The sequence below is a fragment of the Mobula birostris genome, chromosome 3, assembly GCF_030028105.1.
Source record: "Mobula birostris isolate sMobBir1 chromosome 3, sMobBir1.hap1, whole genome shotgun sequence".
Classification (NCBI taxonomy): Eukaryota; Metazoa; Chordata; class Chondrichthyes; order Myliobatiformes; family Myliobatidae; genus Mobula; species Mobula birostris.
Window position 1 is genome coordinate 188,961,621 of NC_092372.1, and position 23,494 is coordinate 188,985,114.

General features: G+C 42.0%; 1 protein-coding gene across 1 annotated transcript in view; it reads left to right on the plus strand.

Annotated features, from left to right (window-relative positions):
- Window positions 1-23,494, plus strand: part of myo3a (myosin IIIA) — a 391,513-nt gene that overhangs the window by 45,079 nt on the left and 322,940 nt on the right. Inside the window, exons 3-4 of the mRNA XM_072254428.1 lie at window positions 3,996-4,100; window positions 4,312-4,411. Coding sequence (XP_072110529.1) covers window positions 3,996-4,100; window positions 4,312-4,411 — 205 coding nt within the window. The remainder of the gene's footprint in view (window positions 1-3,995; window positions 4,101-4,311; window positions 4,412-23,494) is intronic.

Sequence of the window (23,494 nt, forward strand, 5' to 3'; positions counted from 1 at the left end):
CATTTACCTTATTCCGTATACAATGCACATTCAGATACAAGACCTTCAGTCCTGTATTCACCCTTTCTGATTTTGTCCACCTTTTACGATACATCTCATCCCTGACTGCAATTTTGCCCTATCAACAGCCTCTCCTCTCTCCAAATTGCCTCTGTTCGTAAACCAGCTACCTCATCTTCAGCACTATAATCTGCCTTTCCTACGATACTTCGTGCATTGAAATATACTAGTTGCACCATGCTCAACAACTTGATTCCTAACTTTGTCTAGGTCTTACCGACATCTGCCTTCACAACCTCTCCACTAACTGTTCTGGCACTTTGGTTTCCATTCCCCTGCAACTCTAGTTTAAACCCCACTGTGCAGCATTAACAAACCTTCCTGCTAGGATAATAGTCCCCCTCCAAACCAGGTACAAAGTATCCCTTCTGTACAGGTCCCACCTTCCGTGAAAGAGACCCAGTGATCCAAAAATTTTATGCCCTCCCTCCTACACCAACTCCTTAGCCACATATTAAACTGTATAATTTTCCTAGTTTTGGCCTCACTACATCTTCTGAGATCACAACCCTGGAGGTTCTGCATTTTAACTTAGCACTTAACTCCCTGAACTCATTATGCAGAACCTTGTCACTGGTCCTATCCATGCCATTGGTAGTTACATGGACCACAACTTCTGGCAGGTCATTGCTTCCTCAGAAGAGATCCCAATGATCCAGAAATTTGAAATCCTGCCCCCTACACCACTCCCTCGGCCTCTCATTCACCAGTACTATCATCCTATTCCTGCCCTGACTAGCACATGGTTCTGGAAGCAATCAAGAGATTACTACTTTGGACACCCTGCTCTTCAGCTTCTTCCCTAACTCCCTATACTCACTGCGCAGAACCCCTTTTCCTTTTCTACCTATGTTGTTGGCTCCAAAGTGCACTGCAACTTCTGGCAGCTCACCGTCCCTCTTGAAAATCCTCTGCAACTACTCTGAGACATTCTGCACTCACCATTCCAGCTTCTCTTTCTCAGCTGTCCGCCCCTAACTACCGAGTCTCCTATCACTATTGCTCTGCCTGACTTTACCCTTCCCTGCTAAGCCTCAGAACCAGGCACAGTGCCACTGGCCTGGATGCTGCTGCTGCTGTGCCCTGTTAGGCCATCGTCCCCCACAGCAGTATCCTAAGGGGTATACTTGTTGCTGAGGGGAATAGTCAAAATGGAGCCCTGCACTGACTGACAGCTTACTCCCTCTACTTCTCCTGGTTGTCACCCATCTACAATCTACTGTATGTTCACTCCTAGTAAATTGAACACTGGACCCTCTTGACCTCAGCACTGCTAGTGTACACAGGAGCATGTGCACTGTCCGTTTCTAAAGTGGATAACAGTTCTTTAGTTTTGCTGACTTTGAGGGAAAGGTTGTTGTTGTGACACCATGTCACTGGAATCTCTGACTCCTGCCTCTACTCTGACTCATCATTATTTGAAGTACGGCCCACTATGGTGGTATCTTCTGTAAGCCTGCAGATGGAGTTAGAGTAGAATCTGGACAGGGATTCGCGAGTGGAAAGGGTGCCGAGTAGGTGGCTGAGAGCGTAGCCTTGTGGTGAACTGTTTTTAGAAAACACGGAGAAATAAATGAAGTACTCCTGCACACAGCTCTCTACGCTTCTTTATTTGCCTGCTCCTAATAATCTTGATACACTGGACATGATTTTGTTTTTTTATTTTATAATGTATGCTGACAGCATCTTCCTGTAGATGGGTTAGAAACATTAATGACATCAAACTAATGTTCTCCATGAAACTTCTGAGGACTGATCCCAAATGACAGATCCATCCCAAGTACTTGTATTTCCCATGAAGATACTAACCAGCTAGCTTTGAATTTCCATCAATTTTTGTTTTGTTTTCTTGTCCTTATTATCTTTGGTAATTGAAGTGCTTCATGACATTGTGCTAGTTTTACCACGTGAGGACACACTTTATATATGTGATTGTTCCTGTAAATATATGTACGTTTGTTTATGTGTTCTGCATCTCTTTATGTGCCTCAGTTCAATCTTCACAAAGGAGGTTAATTTCCTATAAAGATGAATGGGAGTCATTTTACTAAGTTAGAGCTTAGGATTCAAAAGCTAAATGAGTATTTACAGAGTTAGGATAAGGGTGAAAGTGAGTGGGTGATTGGATAGATTTGGTGGGCAAAGAGTTTTTTTCTGTGTTGCTTCTCTCTATGACTCTTCAATCGCTTCTCCTGCATTTAAGTTACCCTTAAACATCATTGCCAATGAGGCACACAAAATGCAGGTCCTGATGAAGAGTCTTGGCCTGAAATGGTGGCTGTTCACTCTTTTCCATATATGCTGTCTGATTTGCTGAGTTCCTCCAGCATTTTGAGTCTGTTACATTGATTTCCAGTGTCTACAGATTGTCTCTTGTTCATCATTACTAATGAATCTCCTCAAACATAACCATCCATACTTCTCACTTAATTTGACATAAAAAGAGGATATTTGGTCAATTTGGTTATTCTGGTTCCCAACAAAACAACTTTGTCAGCTTCATTCCTTCCTTTCTTACTTCTCTGTAGGCATGCAGAGAAAATCCCCTTTGATTCCATACCCTCTTGGACACCCACATTAATGCATAATTTACAGTAACCAAGCAATCTACCAATACCTGAAGAGAATCCACATGGCATTCTGGAGAAGATGTACAAGCTACACACAGATAGCACTGGAAAGTCTCCCTCTCCCCTGCCAACCCCCTCCCCCACGCCCCGTCCTTTTGTCCATCCTGCCTCTCAATAGCCCCAATTTATATTGCTCCACTATTGCAACTACACTCAGTGGCCACCTAATTCGATCCCTCCTGTACCTAATAAACTGGCCACTGAGTGTGTGTTCGTGATCTTCTGCTGGTGTAACCCATCCGCTTCAAGGTTTGAAGAGTTGTGCATTCCGAAACGTTCTTCTGCAAACCACTGTTATAATGTCTATTTATTTGTCACCTTCCTGTCAGCTTCAACCAGTCTGGTCATTCTTCTCTGATCTCTCATTAACAAGGCATTTTCACTGCCGCTCGCTGGATGAATTTTGTTTTTTGCACCATTCTCTGCAAAATCTAGAGTCTGCTCTGTGTAAAAACCTCAGGAGATCAGCAGTTTCTGAGATACTCTAACCACCCCATCAGGCACCAACAATCATTCCACAGTCAAAGTAATTCGTATCACATTTTTTCACCCTTCTGATGTTCAACCTGAACAAAGAAACCTCTTGGCCATATCTGCATGCTTTTATGCATTGAGTTGCTACCATAGAATTGGCTGATAAGATATGTGTTTTAACGAAAGATATACTTAATAAAGTGGCCATTGAGTGTATGTCAACAGCTGCTTGAACATAGGAACTGGCTTCCCAAACCTCAAAATCAGAATCAGGTTTATAATCACTGGCATGTGACGTGAAATTTGTTAGCTTAGCAGCGGCAGTTCAATGCAATACGTAATATAGAAGAGAAAAAAAAATAATAATAAATAAGTAAATCAATCACAGTATACGTATTTTGAATAAATTAAAAAACATGCAAAAAATCAGAAATACTGTATATTTTAAAACAAGTGAGGTAGTGTCCAAGGGTTCAATGTCCATTTAGGAATTAGATTTGAAATTCCACAATCCTCCCTTTAACAAATCTTCTTGACCAAGCTTTGTTCATTGACCATATTAAATGCCAGCATATTTTAAGGCATTGTGCAAAATTTTATCTGATTATTATTCCTGGGTCATGCCTTGGGATGCTTTACTGTATTAAATGCAAGTTTTGTTGCATTTGTCTCTTTTCTGAGACTGATATTGCCAACAGTTCTTTTAGCTCAGACTCCTGTATTCTTTATATCCCGACAAAGGACCCTGGAAAGTTTGACTCTGTTCAGGGGACTGTATAAATGCAAGTTGATTAGATGGTTGTTGTCACCAATCACTTTCTGTTATTTCAGCTGTGCAATGGAGGTTCTGTGACTGATCTCGCCAAAGGCTTATTAAAGCGAGGAGAAAGAATGAGTGAACCGATCATTGCCTACATTCTGCATGAAGCTCTTACGGTAAGATTTCTTCCAACCTTTTAACAAGCTGCATTCCCTTTTAGCTCATAATGAAGCAATACATAGGTTAGAAGCTCCCTTTTGCAGAAAACATGCAAATGCCACGAGGTGATGTGCTAGAATTAAAATGGCTCACTCATCATGCTGATTCGCCAAGAAGGCTTCAGTTGCTGCAGGAATAATATAACTGTCACCTTTTATTTTTCTCCAGGGCCTGAAACACTTACACAACAACAGGACGATTCATCGTGACATCAAGGGCAATAACATCCTATTAACAACAGAAGGAGGCATCAAGCTTGTGGATTTCGGTATGTAGCGATGCATGTCCAAACAAAGAATGCAGTTATTCCCCTTTTGTAGAAGTGTGGCATGCAGACTGATTGGGAGTTATGGGCAAAAGTGCAGTCAGAAATTCAGAGGTTTATGTCCAAAGGTCAAAAGTATTGGTCAGAAGTTATTTTAACCCAGTAGATCTGCAATTGTTTGCACTGAGGATGAAGGAGTAGGATAGAGGAATTTGGGATCTAGTACCATCTTCAAATTTTAATAGGGAATACTGAATGGAGTATTGGTCATTGGTATAAAAGGGGTCACTTAGAATCTGGGCAACAAGCAATAACTACAGGCTGCATAGATCGCCCCCTCTCGACCATTTTAATAACCAAGCAGTTGAGGACATCTACTGGCAACTAATCAAAGAGCCAATGTTATAGAACAGATGTGATATCCAAAGAAGCAGGGATTTGTGAGGATTTTTTTCCAGGTTAGAGAGATTTCATCATAAGGAAAGAATAGACGGGTTGATTGAAAAAGAAGAGGTTGAAGCGGGTTTTACTAAGGTATAGAAACTTGCTTTGAACACCTGTTGGGGTGCATTCTCCAGTTACCTTATAAGGTAACTGTAGCCTTCAACCAGGAGCAGATGTCATCAGGTGGTTCCCAACCTTGACAGACCGTTTCGACCCTTAACCATGACGCTCTCCAGCTGGTGGGCCGGCAGTGGTGGCCAAATCACTGCCCAACTGCTCCTGGCTTCCAGCTCCCCTCCTCTCACCTACTCCAAATCCAACAAGAAGCTTGTTCTGCCTCTTCCCCCATCCTACGAGCTGCTTGTTTTTTGCTACTTTTGTCCAGGCCCAGAGTGAACAACAAACGCCATGCTGATTTGGCTGGGAAACCTCTGCAATCGATCTCCACAGGGAACAACCATGCCTGCCATCTCTTGTCTTTACACTCCTACACTAAGGGCTGGTACTTCAAGGCCTTTCTCTTATGGGCCTCTTCCCATCCCTCCTCCCGCGGCACAGTCAGCTCAACCAGAATTACTTTCTTGTCTTCGGTTGACCACAGTACAATGTCCGGGCGCAGGGTTGTGTGCACCACATCCGGGAACTGCAGCCTCCTTTCCACATAGACCCTCATCTCCCAGGACCTGGCCGTTAGCAGCAGATTGGGCTTTGGTTGTATGGTTACGAAAGGCCTGGCTCCGTCTTTGATGAAGATGATGGCCTTCCTCAAATCTGTGCCAGCCGTCCTCTTCTTGCATCTCTCCCACTCTAGTGTGAAAAAATTATGATGGGGCAAAATGCTGCAATTAGGAAGCATCCATTTCCTTTAGTCAAGTGATGAATACCTGAAGACATATTTAAGGCTGTTGTCAGTAGTCAAGAGAATATTTTCTTTTCAATGAAAGAATGGTCAGCGGTTAGAAGCCTAAAAGGGTGAAAGCAGAATTACCCCTGGATGAAAACCCTGTGTGTCCCAGCCTGAAAGATCACAAAGGAAGTGCCCGGAATGGAGGTCTGAAGAATAGAATTCTTTTTGTGGAGAAGTTCAGATAAAAGCACATCAACCTGAATTATTTATTCCATTTTTCTCTGTACAAATGCTGCCTGTTCTAAAGTATTTCCAGCACTTTCTGTTCTTACTTCAGATTTCCAGCATTTATAGTTATTTTCATTTTTAATTTCTTCTGCAATAGCTTTTTTTATTAGTTTAGGCTTTCCTACCAGTTCAGCACAGTGAGAAGATTTGGGAGCAGAAATCAGTTAAAATATTTTCATAGGATAATAGAAATCATTAAAGTCAAAATCATCAAAGTCATTATTATCATATGTACAAATACATATATGCACATATGTAATGAAAAATTCCATGCAGAACCATCACCAGCACATAGCATTCTATAGATAGCATTCACAAGAAAAACATTATTGTAAAAAAAAATCACAATTAGAACAAAACAAATGAAAACTCATTCCTTTGTGGCGCATTGGATCACAATGGCTTCTATGGGGTCAAGCAAAGGTGTTATTGTTCTATTTAAACATATTTTTTATGATCACGAGACCCTGCTGGACATTAAGAACATAAAATACTACAGGTATACCTCATTAGTGAGTTGTTTGTTGGTGGAGAAAGTGAAGGAGCTGGACTTGGTATGGATCATGTTGCTGCCTGCGTCTGAGAGGCGTCAGAGGAGTTGGTGCACAAAGGTGGTGTGCAGTCTAACAGCAAGCGATCATATTAGTCACTTTTCTTGTGATCGCAAGACCCTGTTTGACATTGTAAACCGTGGAATGCTGCGTCCGATTCACTGATTTGTTGGTGGATGACGGGCGAGCGTGTGGCCTCAGTAGTAGTGAGAACTAGCCTTCAAGCCACAGTGTTGTCTATTTACAGCTGCCCAGCAGACAGGCACCAGAGTTAGTGTGCTCCACTGGAGCTGGTGTGCTGTGGTGTCCAAGCTGGGGTCAGTACTGCCCCACCCCCCTCCCTCACTGTTCACTCAGTAGAAGACAAGCTGTAGTGTGTTCAAATGCAGACTGTCATAAACTTATGGACTCAGGGTTTTGGAGTAATATTTTTCCATGTGATTGTACTTTAATATCTTATATGTGCTATATCTGCCTTGTGCTATATGTGACTGTTGGTACTGTGTTTTGCCCCTTGATTCCCAGCTGTTTCGTTTGGCTGTATTCATGGGTATTCACGTATGGTTGAATGACAATTAAACTTGAACTTTGAACATTAGTGGACATTGATCAAAGTTGTCACAATGTTGTTAAACTGCAGAAATTAGGGGTTTCTCAGTTGGTCCAAGAACTGAATAGTTGACGGGAAATAGCTCTTCCTGGACCTGGTGGTGTGGATCACCGGGCTTCCATACTTCCTGCTCAATAGTGGCTTCATAAAGGTGGCAGGTTCTAGATGGTGGGGATCTTTAACGATGGATGTTGCCTTATTGTGGCTGCACCTCCTGGAGATGCTACTGATGATGGGGGAAGGGGGGGAGTTGACCATGACAGTGTCCACTACACTCTGCACTTTCTTATGTTCCAGCACATTTGCATTGCCCTGCCAGACCAGGATACTTTGAACAGTACTGAGGAAATTTGTTAGTGGTTAGTGACAAGCTGAAAACATTCAATCTCCTAAGACTTTCCTTCTGATTTCATCTCATCCTGGACCCAAGAAAGGTCATCCAATATGATAATACCTAGAGAAGTAATGCTGTTGACCCTCTCCACACCCGGACATCCCATATAGACTGGTATACATTTACTTTCCTTCCCCTTCCTGAAGTTAACAATCAGCTCTTTAGCTTTGTTGATGTTAAGCGAGAGATTCTCATTACCCCACGACTCATAGAAACATAGAAAATAGGTGCAGGAGTAGGCCATTTGGCCCTTCGAGCCTGCACCGCCATTCAGTATGATCATGGCTGATCATCCAACTCAGAATCAACTAGGCGTCCTATCTTGCTCCGGTAAACTGACTCATCCAACAACAGTAGTGTCAGTAGCAAATTTGAAGATGGTTCTGGAACTGTGCTTTTTACACAACAATCTGTTGTGTGAGAGAGGGGGATAATCACACAGACTTGAGGCATACCTGTGTTGAAGATCAGTAAGGAGGAGATGTTGTTACAAATTCTCACTGACTGGTCTGACAATATGGAACTTGAGTATCCAGTTGCACAGGGAGGTACAGATGATGATGATGAGCTTGGATGGGATGATTGTATTGAACTGAGCTGTAGTCAAAGATAGCAGCTTGATGCATGAATTTCTGTTGTCCAGATTATACAGATTTGAGTGAAGAGCTAGATAAGTTGCATCTGTTACCGACCTGTTGTGGTGGTAGACACATTGGAGCAGATCCATGTCATCTTTAAGTCAGGAAACGATTCATGCCTACCTGTCAAAGCACTTCTATGCAGGTAATGTAAGTGTAACTGCGTGGTAGTCATTGAGGCAGGTCACTACACTCTTCTTGGACAGCTGTTGCTTTTGTGAAGCAGGTCAGAACCTCAGACTGCAGAAGTGAGAGGCTGTACATATTTGTAAATATTCCAGCCAGTTGGTCCGCACAGATTTTTAGTGCTTGGCCAAATCAGTAATTTGGGCCAGACGTCTTTCGAGGATTCACCCTTTTGAACGATGCCTGGACATCAGCCTCATAGACTGAAATTACAGGATCATCCAGAGATGTGGGGCTCATGTGAATGTGCACAGTTCTCCCTATCACTGTATGCATAAAAGTCATTGAGCCCATTCATAGAATACTTTCAACATAGAAAGGTAGTTGTTGTAGCTGTTTGGCAAAAAAGGCTACCGAATCTAACCTTACATTCCAGCAATTGTTTGGGTGTGCACTTAAACAGCAAGTTGTGGCTCTTCAAGTACACATCTAAATAATTTTAAACGTATATATGAGGGCTTTTTTTCCTCTACCACACATTCAAATAATGAACTTCAGCATCCCTCATCCAAGGTGAAAATATTTTCTCCTCAACTTCTCCTTAATCTTTCTACCAATTACAGTATTTTAAGTCTGAATCTTCTGTTGCTCCTTTCTATTCAACTTATCCCTGTCTGCTAGAAACATTGCTTTTTGGAATTCTCCCCCCATGAGCTACCTGAATGTTGGACTCCTCCTTACTTGTCAGCTGTCTCTCTCTTTCCACTGGATTCAGGCAGCAAACACACCAAGAGGCATGGCCTTAAAATTCACTGAGATTTAGAGTGCTGGGTTTTAGAGTTTCCTGCCTGCCCCAACAGAGAGGCTGGTGAGAATATTTAGCGAGACTTTCAGTCTTGCTAAGTATTTTCACTAGCCCCTCTGATGGATTAATAGACAAGTCAACATGAATTTTGTTCTCAAGTCTCAAGTCCATACAAGGATTAGTTAATTCAGGGTATTCAGGCACAGAAAGTTGTTAGGAAAACCAATAGAACATTTTTGGATATAACAAGGGGAATTGAATAATAAAACAGGGAGATATGTGCATTAATTTTATTGTGCAATGGTGGAAGCACATTTAGATTACAGTATTGGTCTCCATTATTAAGGTAGAATGTGTTGAAAGTTGTTCAGAGGTTTACAAAACTCTTCTAAGGAATAAGCAAAATCTTTAATGAAGAATGATTAGACTGGCTAGGTTTGTTTCCCTTGGACTTGAGAAGAATGAGAAGTGACTTGATTCTGAGAGGTTTTCAGAAGGGTGGATACGGAGAGGGCGTTTCCACTTATGGGAGAATGTGAAACTATGTGTCCCTGTTTAAAATGAAGAAATTGCCCATTTATGGCATATTTTCCCTTTCATAAAAGTTTGTAAGCTTATGGAATGCTCTTCTTCAAACAAGCATGATGGTGGGAGTAATGATTGTGCCAGTAGTTTTCTATTGTTCCTCAACTATCCCACCATATACCCCATGTTCTCAGTCTCCTTTAGCCAACTTCTCCCCCATCCTGTTGTAGTTTTACTTGTTTAGACATAAAACACTTGCTTTAAATCAAGCTGCTGCACCCTCCGTTTATATGAGAAATTCAATCATACTGAGATGAGTCTGTCCAGGAGGATACCTAACAACAAGATTGTTAATTTCACCTGTCTCATTGCACAGGACCAGGTTTAAGTTAGCATTTTTCCCCTGTAGGTTCACTAACATGCAATTCACAGATGCATTCTACGTATGACGTCTTCTTCAAGACTGTCTCAACCATCTTGATTTGCCCAATGTGCAAGTGACAGTCCCCTACGACAGCTACCAGTCCATTCTTACATGGATCAGTTGTTTCATGCCCAATGTTATTATTAACTGGTGTGTAAACAACAGCCAGTTATTTTTCAGTTTACTATTCCTAATTACTACCCAGATGGACTCAAGGTTCTGCTCTTTAGATCTTATATCACCCTCATGTTTGCACTAACCTCATCTTTAAGTCAGAGTGAGACCCCACTATCTATCTATCCATCCGTATTACCTGACACCCTTGAGTATTTAGTTCCCATTCATTTCCACCCTTCAGCCACGTTTCTGCAATGACCAATAAATTATACCCCTCTGTACTGATTTGTGCCACATCTGCACTGGCCTGCTTTCAAACACTACAGGCATTCAGAGTGCCTTTAATTTCATTGTCTGTTTACAAACTACTAGCCTTTGTGTCCTTTGCATTTGACTTTCCTCTTTTCTAACTTTTGCTTCAGTCTTTTCATTGCCCTCTCTTATTTTTCAGCCAAGATTCCCAACGCCCTGCCATATTAGTTTAAACCAGGTTTTCCCAACTTGTGGTCCATGGACTCCTTCTTTAATGGTATTGGTCTATGGCATTAAAAAGGTTAGGAACCCCTGGGTTAAACACTCTCCAACAGCACTGGAAAACAATCCCCTTAGGACATCGATCCCAGTCCTACCCAAATGTAGACTATCTGGTTTGAACTAATCAAACCTGCAAGAACTGGTTCCAGTTCCCCAGGAATATGTAAATCTTCCTCCTGTACCACCGTTCAAGCCACATATTCAACTGAACTATGTTGCTATTCCTACTCTGACAAGCATGTTGCACAGGTTGCAATCCTGAGATTATTACCTTCGAGGTCCTACATTTTAATTTATCTCCTAGCTCTCTAAGTTCAGCTTGTAGGACCTTCTGCTACCTTTTTCAATATATTGTATCACAATAACTGGCTATTCACCCCACTCTTCCAAAATGCCCTGCAACCACTCTAAGACATCCCTGACCCTTGCACCTGGGAGGCAAGGCACCAACCAAGAGTTCCATTTACAAACACAGAAGCTCCTGTCTGTTCTTCTTACCCCAGCTTGCTAGCAGTGCCATACTTTTTCCTGCCCTCCTGCACTGCAGACCCACCCATGATACCTTAGTCCTGGCTACTGCTGCCTTCCCCAGATGAGCCATCTCCCCCAGCAGAATCCAAAACAGTATCTCTGTTCTGGTGGAGATGACCACAGGGATCACCTGCACTCTCCTCCTGCTACTGCTCTGCCCATTGTTCATCCATTCCCTATCTTTCCCTAGGCCTTTAAACTGCAGTGTGATCAACTCTCTATCACAGATCAACATCACCATTGCTCCAAAGTGAATGCATGTACGGCTCCAGAGCTCTCATCCATCAGGAGATGCAGCTCGACACACTTCCTGCCCACAGGTATCCACGACTCAGGCAGCCTCCCTGAGTTCCCACATTGCAAAGGAAGAGCATGACATGTGGCTGAACTCACCTGCCGTGACTGAAAAGCCTTGAGGGAAAAAGAGACCAAAAAAAACTCCTACCCTCACCAAAGCCCACATTTAGACTAGCTGCAGCCCCACCCAAAATGGCTAATCTGCTTCTTCATCTTCTGTCTTTTAATAGCAGTTGGCAGTCCAACTTAAAGGTGCATTACCAGCACCAACTGGACTGTGCTTTCCTAATATCATCTTTCAAACATAAAACTGAATGCAGTGTCATTAAATGCTCCAAGAAATTGTCGCACTTCAAAGTAGCACTGAACTAAAAGGATGTCCTGTAACTACTTGCCAGCCCGAGAACATCAGCACTGACCAGAGTGCTCTCTCCTCCTCTCCAGCCGATAGAACTCCCGGATGGCGTTCCCATGTGCAGCCTGCAATTACTTCCAGGATCACAGTGCACACTCAAGCGTTGCTCCCTAAAGCTAGCACCTGGACTCCAAATCCTTTCTGTGATTAAGAAAATGGTGGTGGGGGGGGGGGGAGTTGCAGATTCAGAGGGGCAACAATATTCCATCATTAATTGATAGGAGCAAAATGACTGTCAGTGAAATAGGGAAGACCGAGTTACTGGCTAGGTCATTTGCTGCAATTCATAATCAAGATAATCCAATTAAACAATGTAGGGATAAGGATCCAAGAGAATACCCTGATGTGTTGGAAGCCAGCTGTAGCCAAAAGCCAATGTCATTCACTCCTTCCCTGCCACTCATTTTAAACAACGCCTCACTCCCTCCTTGATGTCCATTTCAAACCAGCTGATAGTTATAGTCATAGTCATACTTTATTGATCCCGGGGGAAATTGGTTTTCGTTACAGTTGCACCATAAATAATAAATAGTAATAGAACCATAAATAGCTAAATAGTAGTATGTAAATTATGCCAGTAAATTATGAAATAAGTCCAGGACCAGCCTATTGGCTCAGGGTGTCTGACCCTCCAAGGGAGGAGTTGTAAAGTTTGATGGCCACAGGCAGGAATGACTTCCTATGACGCTCTGTGCTGCATCTCGGTGGAATGAGTCTCTGGCTGAATGTACACCTGTGCCCACCCAATACATTATGTAGTGGATGGGAAATATTGACCAAGATGGCATGCAACTTAGACAGCATCCTCTTTTCAGACACCACCGTGAGAGAGTCCAGTTCCATCCCCACAACATCACTGGCCTTACGAATGAGTTTGTTGATTCTGCTGGTGTCTGCTGCCCCAGCACACAACAGCAAACATGATCGCACTGTCCACCACAGACTCGTAGAACATCCTCAGTATCGTCCAGCAGATGTTAAAGGACCTCAGTCTCCTCAGGAAATAGAGATGGCTCTGACCCTTCTTGTAGACAGCCTCAGTGTTCTTTGATCAGTCCAGTTTATTGTCAATTCGTATCCCCAGGTCTCTTGGGGTCTCTTTCAGTTACAACATTTCTCCCTTCCTCTCGACCTTCAATGATATATGGTATGTTTGTTCTTTTAAAGACATACAACGTGGGTAAAAATGCTAGGATATATTTAGTTTCAGTAAATGGCTTCAGCTCGACCTGAGCGTGTGCCAACAGCTCACCAACGTCAATTCCGGTGCTGGGTGAACCACCCATATTTCCTACTGGGAACTGCACTTCTTTATTATGTACACACATAATAACACAATATATCATTAATTAGCCATTAACAAACAATTAGATCACTTACCTCTTCTTAAATTCTTGCAAATGAAACTCCCAAGCAAGCAGCAAGATTCACCCCTTTTCAGTTCTCCCATTCTCACTCCAACTCCCGATTCCTGAAAGTAAAACTCTTAAAGAATAAGAAAGGAAGAAAGAGAAACATACCAGAAACTCAGTTTAGCCATGCTAATGCTTGAGAATAGACTGACTGGAGAGTAATTAGTCAGATTGGATTTTTCTTGCTCTTTGTGACAATAGCCCACATTATTGTCACCATTGTAACATTGTAGAACATCTTGACAGTAGGCACAGTCAGTTCTGGAATAGTAATTAGTAATTGATTTATTATTGTCGTATGGACTAAGATTCAGTAGAAAAACTTTCACTTGGATGCTATTCAATTAGAAGACGAGTACAAAACGAAATTAGATTGCAGAATATAGTAACACACACAAAATGCTGGAGGAACTCAGCAGGTCAGGCAGCATCCATGGAAATGAGCAAACAGTCGACATTTCAGGCCGAGACCCTTCTTCGGGACTAAGTAGCGTTGCAGCTGCTGAGAAAGTGGAGTGCAGACAGAAAAACAAAGTGCAAGGGCCACAGTGAGGTAGATTTAGAGATAAAGAGTTCATCTTTATTGTATGAGATATGTTCAGGAGTCTTACCACAGTGCAATAGAAGCTACCCTTGAGGCTGGTGGTACTTTTATGTTTTCTGCCCAATTGAAGGGGAAAGAAGAGACAATGACCAGGGTGAAAGTGATCCTTAGTTGTTCACTGTTTTCCCAAAGCAGTGGGAGTGGGAAGTATAAACAGGGTAAATGAAGTGGAGTCTGGTTTCATGATGGGCTGGGCTACATTTCCAACTCTCTGCAACTTCATGCAGTCTTGGGCAGAATGGCAGAGTTGGGCACATGCCTAATTTTCTTTATCTTCTGAGGAACTAGAGACATGGGTGTGAATTATTGACAATAGCATCTACATAGCTGGATTCAGGACCAGGAGAGTACAGATCATCAGTCATATAACGGTATGGCCCCCTTGCATCCAGTGGTCCTTGCCATTTCTTGATATTGTATTTATATAATGTTGATATCTTGCTTAATTGATGTTGGGGTGTAGATTCATGGAGATATTGAATCATATAACATTGGACAAGGATTCTCAGCTCTCCAACTCATGCTGAGCATTGCACACCCATTTACATGAGTCCTACAGTAAATCCACTTTTTCACCATTGCACACTCAGGGGGGATGTTAGCCGACACATCGTTGGGATGTGGGAAGAAACTGGAGCACCACAGTCACAGGGAGAACATGCAAACTCCACACAGTCAGCACCAGAGCTCAGGCTTAAATCAGGGTCTCTAAAGCAGTGAGAAAGAGCTCTACTGGCTGCACGACTGTGCAATGTTCAAAAATTCTACCCTAGGCGAGTAGTGAAGCTTAATAACTAAATGATTTGTAGTAGCAGATCTTTGCCCTCCAGTGAGGTGAGTTGTCAGCCAGGCTTTGGAACTGGCAATTACTTTAAACATGGGTTCTCTGAGGAAAGGAGTCAGGGTGCAGTATCAGGAGAGCTGACAGTGCTTGTGTAACTTCTCTAAGGCAAAGACAGCATGTTCAGCAGAGGGGAGCTTCCTGTGGTTGTTTTTGGACCTCTTGTTTTTTGACTTGTAGCTTAATTTAGCTGATACTTCCTGCTTAGGATTCTGAATCAATATAATAAATACCTGGCCTATTGTTTAGATAAATCCAAATATTTCTTCTCATTGACTTTAAAAGAGTTGACCTCTTACATACACTTTTGCATTCCTCCCCCCCATCCAGTCACGTCCCTTGATGGATTCAAAGGCCTCTGCTTGATGTATCCCTAATGAGTTTTATAATTAGTATAAAATTGATCAGTGACTTCTTCCCTGTACTAATTAGTGAGATGTTAAAAAGCCGCTATACAATTTACAGTATGAAAATAACACATGTATATCTCTGATAACCTGCTTAAACACAATTGTAATGGAATATACTGTACATAATTTGAATATAAGTTATGCTTACTTCTGAGAGATAGCATTTGTTTACCGTAAGTAAGCAATTATTTGATCCAACATTTACCCTATTATTTCTGTGCTGATTCATCTAGTGGATAAAATCCATTTTTAATGAACTTCTGCATGAATTATTTTTCCTGAAATAATGTAATAATTTCTTTAAGCATTCAGCAGCTTAGGGAAAGGGAATTGAAAGACAGAATTGTGACGGTAAAGCCTATGTTTATGCTCTCGTTAAAAATTCTGAATGGAAGGAAGTTTCCCTTTGACATCATCCAGAAACAGTGCATTTTATTTCTCATCACAGGTCACCTGAAGGAACTGTTCTAGTTGTTGGTTCTTTGATGGCATTGCACAAGTAAGGGAAATTACCACTACTGACGTGTGATAATGGAAATTCACCCAGGAAGCACACTCTATGATATCCAAGGAGACCATCTGGTGCATTCTGTACTGGTTCTATCATATGCAATCAAGCCAACTTTATGTCCTTGCTCTGTCCCATTTGTCCTCTCTAAAGATTTTACATCTTTCATGAAATGTTGCAGCCAAAACAGGATGCGATGCCTCCCTTATGACTGAACACATATTATTAAAGCTCATCATGGCCTATTCTTCTATTTTCCATCCTACATTTCCATTTATAAGGTCTGTTATTCCATGTATTTTATTAATTACATTCTTAACCTGTCTTGCTACTTACAACCAGCAATACACATAATCCCCAAATTTTGCGGTATTTCTATTTATTTTAGAAATCTTGCCTCCAATTTAAATTGTCCCCCGCTCACGGTTTCACCTATCACTTTGTGTTTCTTCCTCCCCTCCTCCCACCTTCTAACTCTGACTCCTCATCTTCTTTTCTCCAGTCATGATTCAGGGTTTTGGCCCGAAACATCATCTTTTCCATAGATGCTGCCTGGCCTGATGAGCTCCTCCAGCATTTTGTGTATGTGTGTGTGTATGTAGCTTAAATTGCCTGTTCTCATTTTTCCAACTAAACCAGTTCACATTTCTCAACATTTAAATTTAATATGCCAGCAATCTGCCCATTCACCTAGTCTGCCTACATCTTCTTGAAGACTGTTGTTACCCTCCTTACAATTCACTACAGGACCAAATTTTGTGTCATCTACAAGCCTGAAAGTTGTGTCCCATCCCCTTGTTTCCTGCTAACTATCAGATACTAAACAAAACAATGATACTGGAAGCAACTCCTTGGAATGGGTCTGCCATTCAAGAAGATCCTAGCTGATCTTCACATCATTGGCCTGGCCTACTCACACATCCCTCGAAAGAAGATAAAAAGGATAGAAGATTGGCTGAGCAGCAGGAAGCAAAGAGTAGGAAAAAAGGGAGCCTTTTCTGGTTAGCTGCCAGTGACTAGTGGTGTTCTGCAGTGGCTGGCGCTGGGACCACTTTGTTCCACATTATATATCACTGATTTGGATGATTGAATTGATGGCTTTGTGGCCAAGTTTGCAGATGATACAAGGATAGGTGGAGGGGCAGGTGGTGTTGAGGAAGCAGGGAGTCTGCAGAAGGACTTGGACAGAGATGGAGAATATTCAAACAAGGGGTAGATGGACTATAGTGTAGGGAAGTGTAATGTCATGTATTTTGTAGAAGGAATAAAGGCAAAAACTATTTTCAAAATGGGAAGAAAGTTCAAAAATCAGAGCTGCAAAGGGACTCGGAAGTCCTCATTTATTGGCTCTGTGCCTGTACTCACTGGAGTTTAGAAGAATGAGGAGGGAATCTCTTTGAAACCTGCCAAATATTGAAAGGCCAGGGTAGAGTGGATGTGGACTGGATGTTTCCGATAGTGGGGGAGTTTAGGTCCAGAGGGCACAGCCACAGAACAGAATGATGCCCTTTTAGAATAGAGCTGAGGAGGAATGTCTTTAGCCAGAGAGACAGCTATGGAGGCCAAGTCATTGAATATCTTTAAAGCAAATGTTGATAAGTTCTTGATTAGTTAGGGCATAAAAGGTTAAGGGAAAAAGGCAGATGAATGGGATTGAGAGGGATAATAAATCAGCCGTGATGGAATGGTGGACAGACTCTGGGCCAAGTAGCCTAACTCTGCGATATCTTATGGAATCCTGCATTCTCCAGAAATATATTGTTCTCTGTTTCGAACACAAGAAATAATTGAGCCTCTGCACTCCAATGTACTTTTATAAAGTAGCTTAATATGATGCAAAACAACATAGAATCTCTCTTGTATCTATGCCAGTTATGATGAGAATATCATGTTCGCAACCTAGATAGTTTTTCAACCTGTTTTATCTGTGCCAATTCAAAGTTAAGAGTTCGAAGTTCAAAGTGTGTATACTATATACAACCTTGAGATTCATCTGTTTACAGGCAACCACAAAACATAGAAACCAATAGAACCCATGAAGAAAAGATGACCAACATATACCAACATTCATTGAGAGAGCAATCAAATTAATCGTCTCCTCTCGATACACCAATATAAAACTGTATCTTAGTTTTCGTCATCTTTTGAAAGTTCCTATGGAATCTGCTTCCATGGCCCTTCACGGTCTTTGGCTCTAGATGCTGCAATGCACTATGCAACGACACTATGGGAATCTCTTCATCAAAAGGATTGTAGCTGCTCAGGGAAGTGATTTGTAGCCATCTGCTCAAAGGCAATTAGATCGAGGTAAAAAATGCTGACCTTACTAGATCCAGATCTCTTACATGGATCTCAGATCCAATCTTCAAATCTCTTCCATTAGCTCTCCAGGGAGCTGCCATAAGCTCAGAATGCAGAATATAGAACACAGAATGGTACAGCACGATTGGGGGCCACTTATCCCACTATGGTGTTCCAGCCAACATAAATGTACTCTACAATCAATCTATCCCTTCCCTCCTCCATTTTGTTTTATATCAATGTGTCTCTCAGTGTCTACCAAATGTCCCTAATGTATCAGCCTCTATCACTACCCCCAACAATACGTTCCATGCTCTTAACACTCTTGTGTGTGTGTAAAAAAAAAAAGCTACCACAGAAAACTCTCCTAAACTTTTCTTCACTCACCTTAAATAGATGTCCTCTAGTAATGGCCATTGGGAAAAGGCCATTCTATCCATGCAGCTCATAAATTTATGCACCACTATCAACCGTTATAGGGTTTGGCGTGGCTCTATTGGTAAAAAGTGAAATCAAATCCTTAGTAAGAAGTGACATAGGATCAGAAGATGTAGAATCCTTGTGGATAGAGTTTAAAAACTGCAAGGATAAAAAAGACTCTGATGGGAGCTATATACAGACTTCTGAACAGTAGCCAGGATGTGGGCTACAAATTACAATGGGAGATATAAAATGCGTGTCAAAAGGGCAATGTTATGATATTAATTGTAGATTTCAATATGCAGGTAGATTGTGAAAATCAGATTGGTACTGAATCCTGGAGAAAGAATTTGTAGAATACCTACAGAGCAGATGTAGATTTAGAGCAGATTGTGGTTGAGGCCACTATGGGATCAGCTTTCTGGATTGGGTGCTGTGTTATGAACTGGACTTTATTAGGGAGCTAATAAGTATAAAGGACCCTGTAGGATACAGTGGTCATAATCCGATAGATCTCCCCCTGGAATTTGAAGGGAGAAGTTAAAGTCATATGTATCGGTATTATTGTGAAGTAAAAGGAATTGCAGAGGCATGAGAGTGGAGCTGGTCAAAGTTGTTTGGAAAGGGACTCTAGCAGTGTCTACCAAATGTCCCTAATGTATCAGCCTCTATCACTACCCCCAACAGGCGATGAGAGAAAAGATTAAATTTCTTTGCCTTGTTAAGGAGGGCAATCTGGTCAACAATATCAGAGACAATACCAAAAATTTTTTTTTCAGATATAAAAAGAATAAAAGAGAGTTGGGAGTAGATGTTGGAACATTAGAAAATTGCGCTGGAGAGGTAGTAATGGGGGACAAGGAAATGGCAGACAAACTGAGTAAGTATTTTGCATCTGTCCTTACTGTGGAAGACACTAGCAGTATACCAGTGGTCTATAAAAAACACCCAGTAGAGTTATTGACCCCATCCTGTTCCTCACTTCCACCTACGAGACTTGGATGGCTCAGGGGCAGGGATGGTTACTTCGAGTGCCAGGCTTTAGATGTTTCAGAAAGGACAGCGAGGGAGTCAAAAGAGGTGGGGGTGTGGCACTGTTGATCAGAGATAGTGTCACGGCTGCAGAAAAGGAGAAAGACATGGTGCGATTGTCTACGGAGTCTCTGTAGGTGGAAGTGACGAACAGGACGGGGTCAATAACTCTACTGGGTGTTTTTTATAGACCACCCAATAGTAACAGGGACATCAAGGAGCATATCAGGAGACAGATTCTGGAAAGGAGTAATAATAACGGGGTTGTTGTGGGGGGAGATTTTAATTTCCCAAATATTGATTGACATCTCCCGAGAGTGAGGGGTTTAGATGGGATAGAGTTTGTTAGGTGTGTTCAGGAAGGTTTCTTGGCACAATATGTAGATAAACCTACAAAAGGAGAGGCTGTACTTGACCTGGTATTGAGAAATGAGCCTGGTGAGGTGTCAGATCTCTCAGTGGAAGAACATTTTGGAGATTGTGATCACAATTCTATCTCCTTTACCATAGCATTGGAGAGGGACAGGAACAGCCAAGTTAAGAAAGTGTTTAATTGGAGTAAGGGGAAATATGAGGCTATCAGGCAGGAATTTGATAGCATAAATTGGGAACAGATGTTCTCAGGGAAATGCACAGCAGAAATGTGGCAAATGTTCAGGGGATATTTGAATGAAGTTCTGCATAGGTTCATTCCAATGAGACAGGGAAAGGATTGGTAGGGAATAGGAACCGTGGTGTACAAAGACTGTTGTAAATCTAGTCAAGAAGAAAAGAAAAGCTTACAAAAGTTTCAAATAACTAGGTAATGATAGAGATCTGGCAGATTATAAGGCTAGCAGGAAGAAATTAGGAGAGCCAGAAGGGGCCATGAGAAGGCCTTGGTGGATAGGATTAAGGAAAACTCCAAGGCATTCTACAAGTATGTGAAGAGCAAGAGGATAAGACATGAGAGAATAGGACCAATCAAGTGTAACAGTGGAAAAGTACCAATGGAACCAGAGGATCTAGTAGAGGTACTTAATGAGTACTTTGCTTCAGTATTCACTGCGGAAAATGATCTTGGTGATTATGCAGATAACTTAGAGCAGACTGAAAAGCTTGAGCATGCAGATATTAAGAAAGAGGATGTGCTGGAGCTTTTGGAAAGTATCAAGTTGGATAAGTCACTGGGGCTGGACAAGATGTACCCCAGGCTACTGTGGGAGGTGAGGGAGGAGATTGCTGAGCCTCTGGTGATGATCTTTGCATCATCAATGGGGACGGGAGCAGTTCCAGAGGATTGAAGGGTTGCGGATGTTGTTCCATTATTCAAGAAAGGGAGTAGAAATAGCCCAGGATATGATAAACCAGTGAGTCTTACTTCAGTGTTTGGTAAGTTGATGGAGAAGATCCTGAGAAGCAGGATTTATCAACATTTGGAGAGGCATAGTATGATTAGGAATAGTCAGCATGGCTTTATGAAAGGTAGCTCGTGCCTTACGAGCCTGATTGAACTTTTTGAGGATGTGACTAAACACATTAATGATGGTAGAGCAGTGGATGTAGTGTGTATGGATTTCAGCAAGACATTTGACAAGGTACCCCATGCAAGGCTTATTGAGAAAGTAAGGAGGCATGGTATCCAAGAGGTCATTGCTTTGTGGATTCAGAATTGGCTTGCCCACAGAAGGCAAAGAGTGGTTGTAGACAGGTCATATTCTGCATGGATCTCAGTGACTAGTGGCGTGCCTCAGGGATCTGTTCTGGGATCCCTAATCTTCGTGATTTTTATAGATTACCTGGATGAGTAAGTGGAGGGATGGGTTAGTAAATTTGCTGATGACACAAAGGTTATGGGTGTTGTGGATAGTGTGGAGTGCTGTCGGAGGTTACAATGGGACATTGATAGGATGCAAAACTGGGCTGAGAAGTGGCAGATGGAGTTTAACCCAGATAAGTGTGAGGTGGTTCATTTTGGTAGTCAAATATGATGGCAGAATATAGCATTAATGGCAAGACTCTTGACAGTGTGGAGGATAAGAGGAATCTTGGAGTCCGAGTCCATATGACACTCAAAGCTGCTGCGCAGGTTGACTCTGTGGTTAAAAAGGCATACGGTGCATTGGCCTTCATCAACCATGGGATTGAGTTCAAGAGCCAAGAATGTTGCAGCTACATAGGACCCTGGTCAGACCCCACATGGAGTACTGTGCTCAATTCTGGTCGCCTCACTACAGGAAGGACGTGGAAACCATAGAAAGAGTGCAGAGGGTACTTACAAGGATATTGCCTGGATTGGGGAGCATGCCTTATGAAAATATGTTGAGTGAACTCGCCCTTTTCTCCTTGGAGTGACGAAGGATGAGAATGACCTGCTACAAGATAATCAGAGTCATTGATTGTGTGGATAGTCAGAGGCTTTCCCCAGGGCTGAAATGGCTAGCACAAGAGGGCATAGTTTTAGGGTGCTTGGAAGTAGGTACGGAGAAGGTGTCAGGGGTAAGTTTTTTACACAGAGAGTGGTGAGTGCGTGGAATGGGCTGCCAGCAGCCGTGGTGGAGACGGAAACAATGGTCATGTTATTAGAAAATAAAAATGCCGCAGTGGGCAGTTTGGCCTCTCGTCAACTTCATGGCTAATCTTTTGCTTTAAATACCATTTTCCTAGCTTATACAAATAGCTATTATATCTAGTAGTACATTGATCTCTCTTTAGAATGTAATCTATGGTTGGATCTCCACAGCCTGTTTAGATAGAGATTTGCAAATCTCTGAGTAAAGAAAATTCCTTTTATTTGACTGCTCTCTTATCTCCTTCAGGGTTGTAACTGTTCTATGAATCATTATGTGAATTTTCAGCTCCCAAGTTCTTATACAAATTTATTTTAAATCTAAGAACTCTTAATTCCCCACCAATATTTATAAGGAAGTCGTTTTGTTCTATGTTTTCCAATGAAACACCATCTGTCTCAAGTTTGCGTCCAGAGAAGGAAATTTCTGCTTTCCTTCTTGAAGGATAACAACTGCAGCTTCTCAATATCTCCACATACTGTAACTAAACATCATCATTCAAACACTTCCATTTCCTCCACTTTATGGTGATCAGAACTGCTTACTGAAATCCAGCTAGGGTCTTATCAATGCAACAAGTAATCTGCCGGAGAAACTCAGGGAATTGACGTGTGGGGGGGGGGGGGTGTAGAAATCATCAACATTTCAGCTTGAGACCTGCAGCTGGACCCTGTTTCACTGAGAATCAGCTTGATTATCACCGGCATGTATCGCAAAATTTGTAAACTTAGCAGCAGCAGTTCAATGCAATACATAATATAGAAGAAAAAATAATAATAATAATAGATAAATAAATTACAGTATAACATATATTGAATAGATTAAAAATCATGCAAAAGACAGAAATAATATATACTTAAAAAGTGAGGTAGTGTCCAAGAGTTCAATGTCCATTTTAGGAATCGGATGACAGATGGGAAGAAGCTGTTCCTGAATCGGTGAGTGTGTGCCTTCAGGCTTCTGTACCTCCTTCCTGATGGAGCTGACTAAATTTACAATCCCCTGCAGCTTCTTTCGGTCCTGTGCAGTAGCCCCTCCATACCAGACAGTGATGCAGCCTGTCAGAATGCTCTCCATGGTGCAACTATAGAAGTTTTTGAGTGTATTTGTTGACATGCCAAATCTCTTCAAGCTCCTAACAAAGTATAGTCACTGTCTTACCTTCTTTATAACTGCATCAAAGTGTTGGGACCAGGTTAGAACCTCAGAGATTTTGACACCCAGGAACTTGAAGCTGCTCACTTGCTCTACTTCTGATCCCTCTATGAGGATTGGTATGCGTTCCGTCATCTTACCCTTGCTGAGGTGCACAATTGGCTCTTTCGTCTTACTGACGTTGAGTGCCAGGTTGTTGCTGCGACACCACTCCACTAGTTGGCATATCTTGCTCCTGTACATCATCTCATCTCCTTCTGAGATTCTACCAGCAATGATTATATCATTAGCAAATTTATAGATGGTAT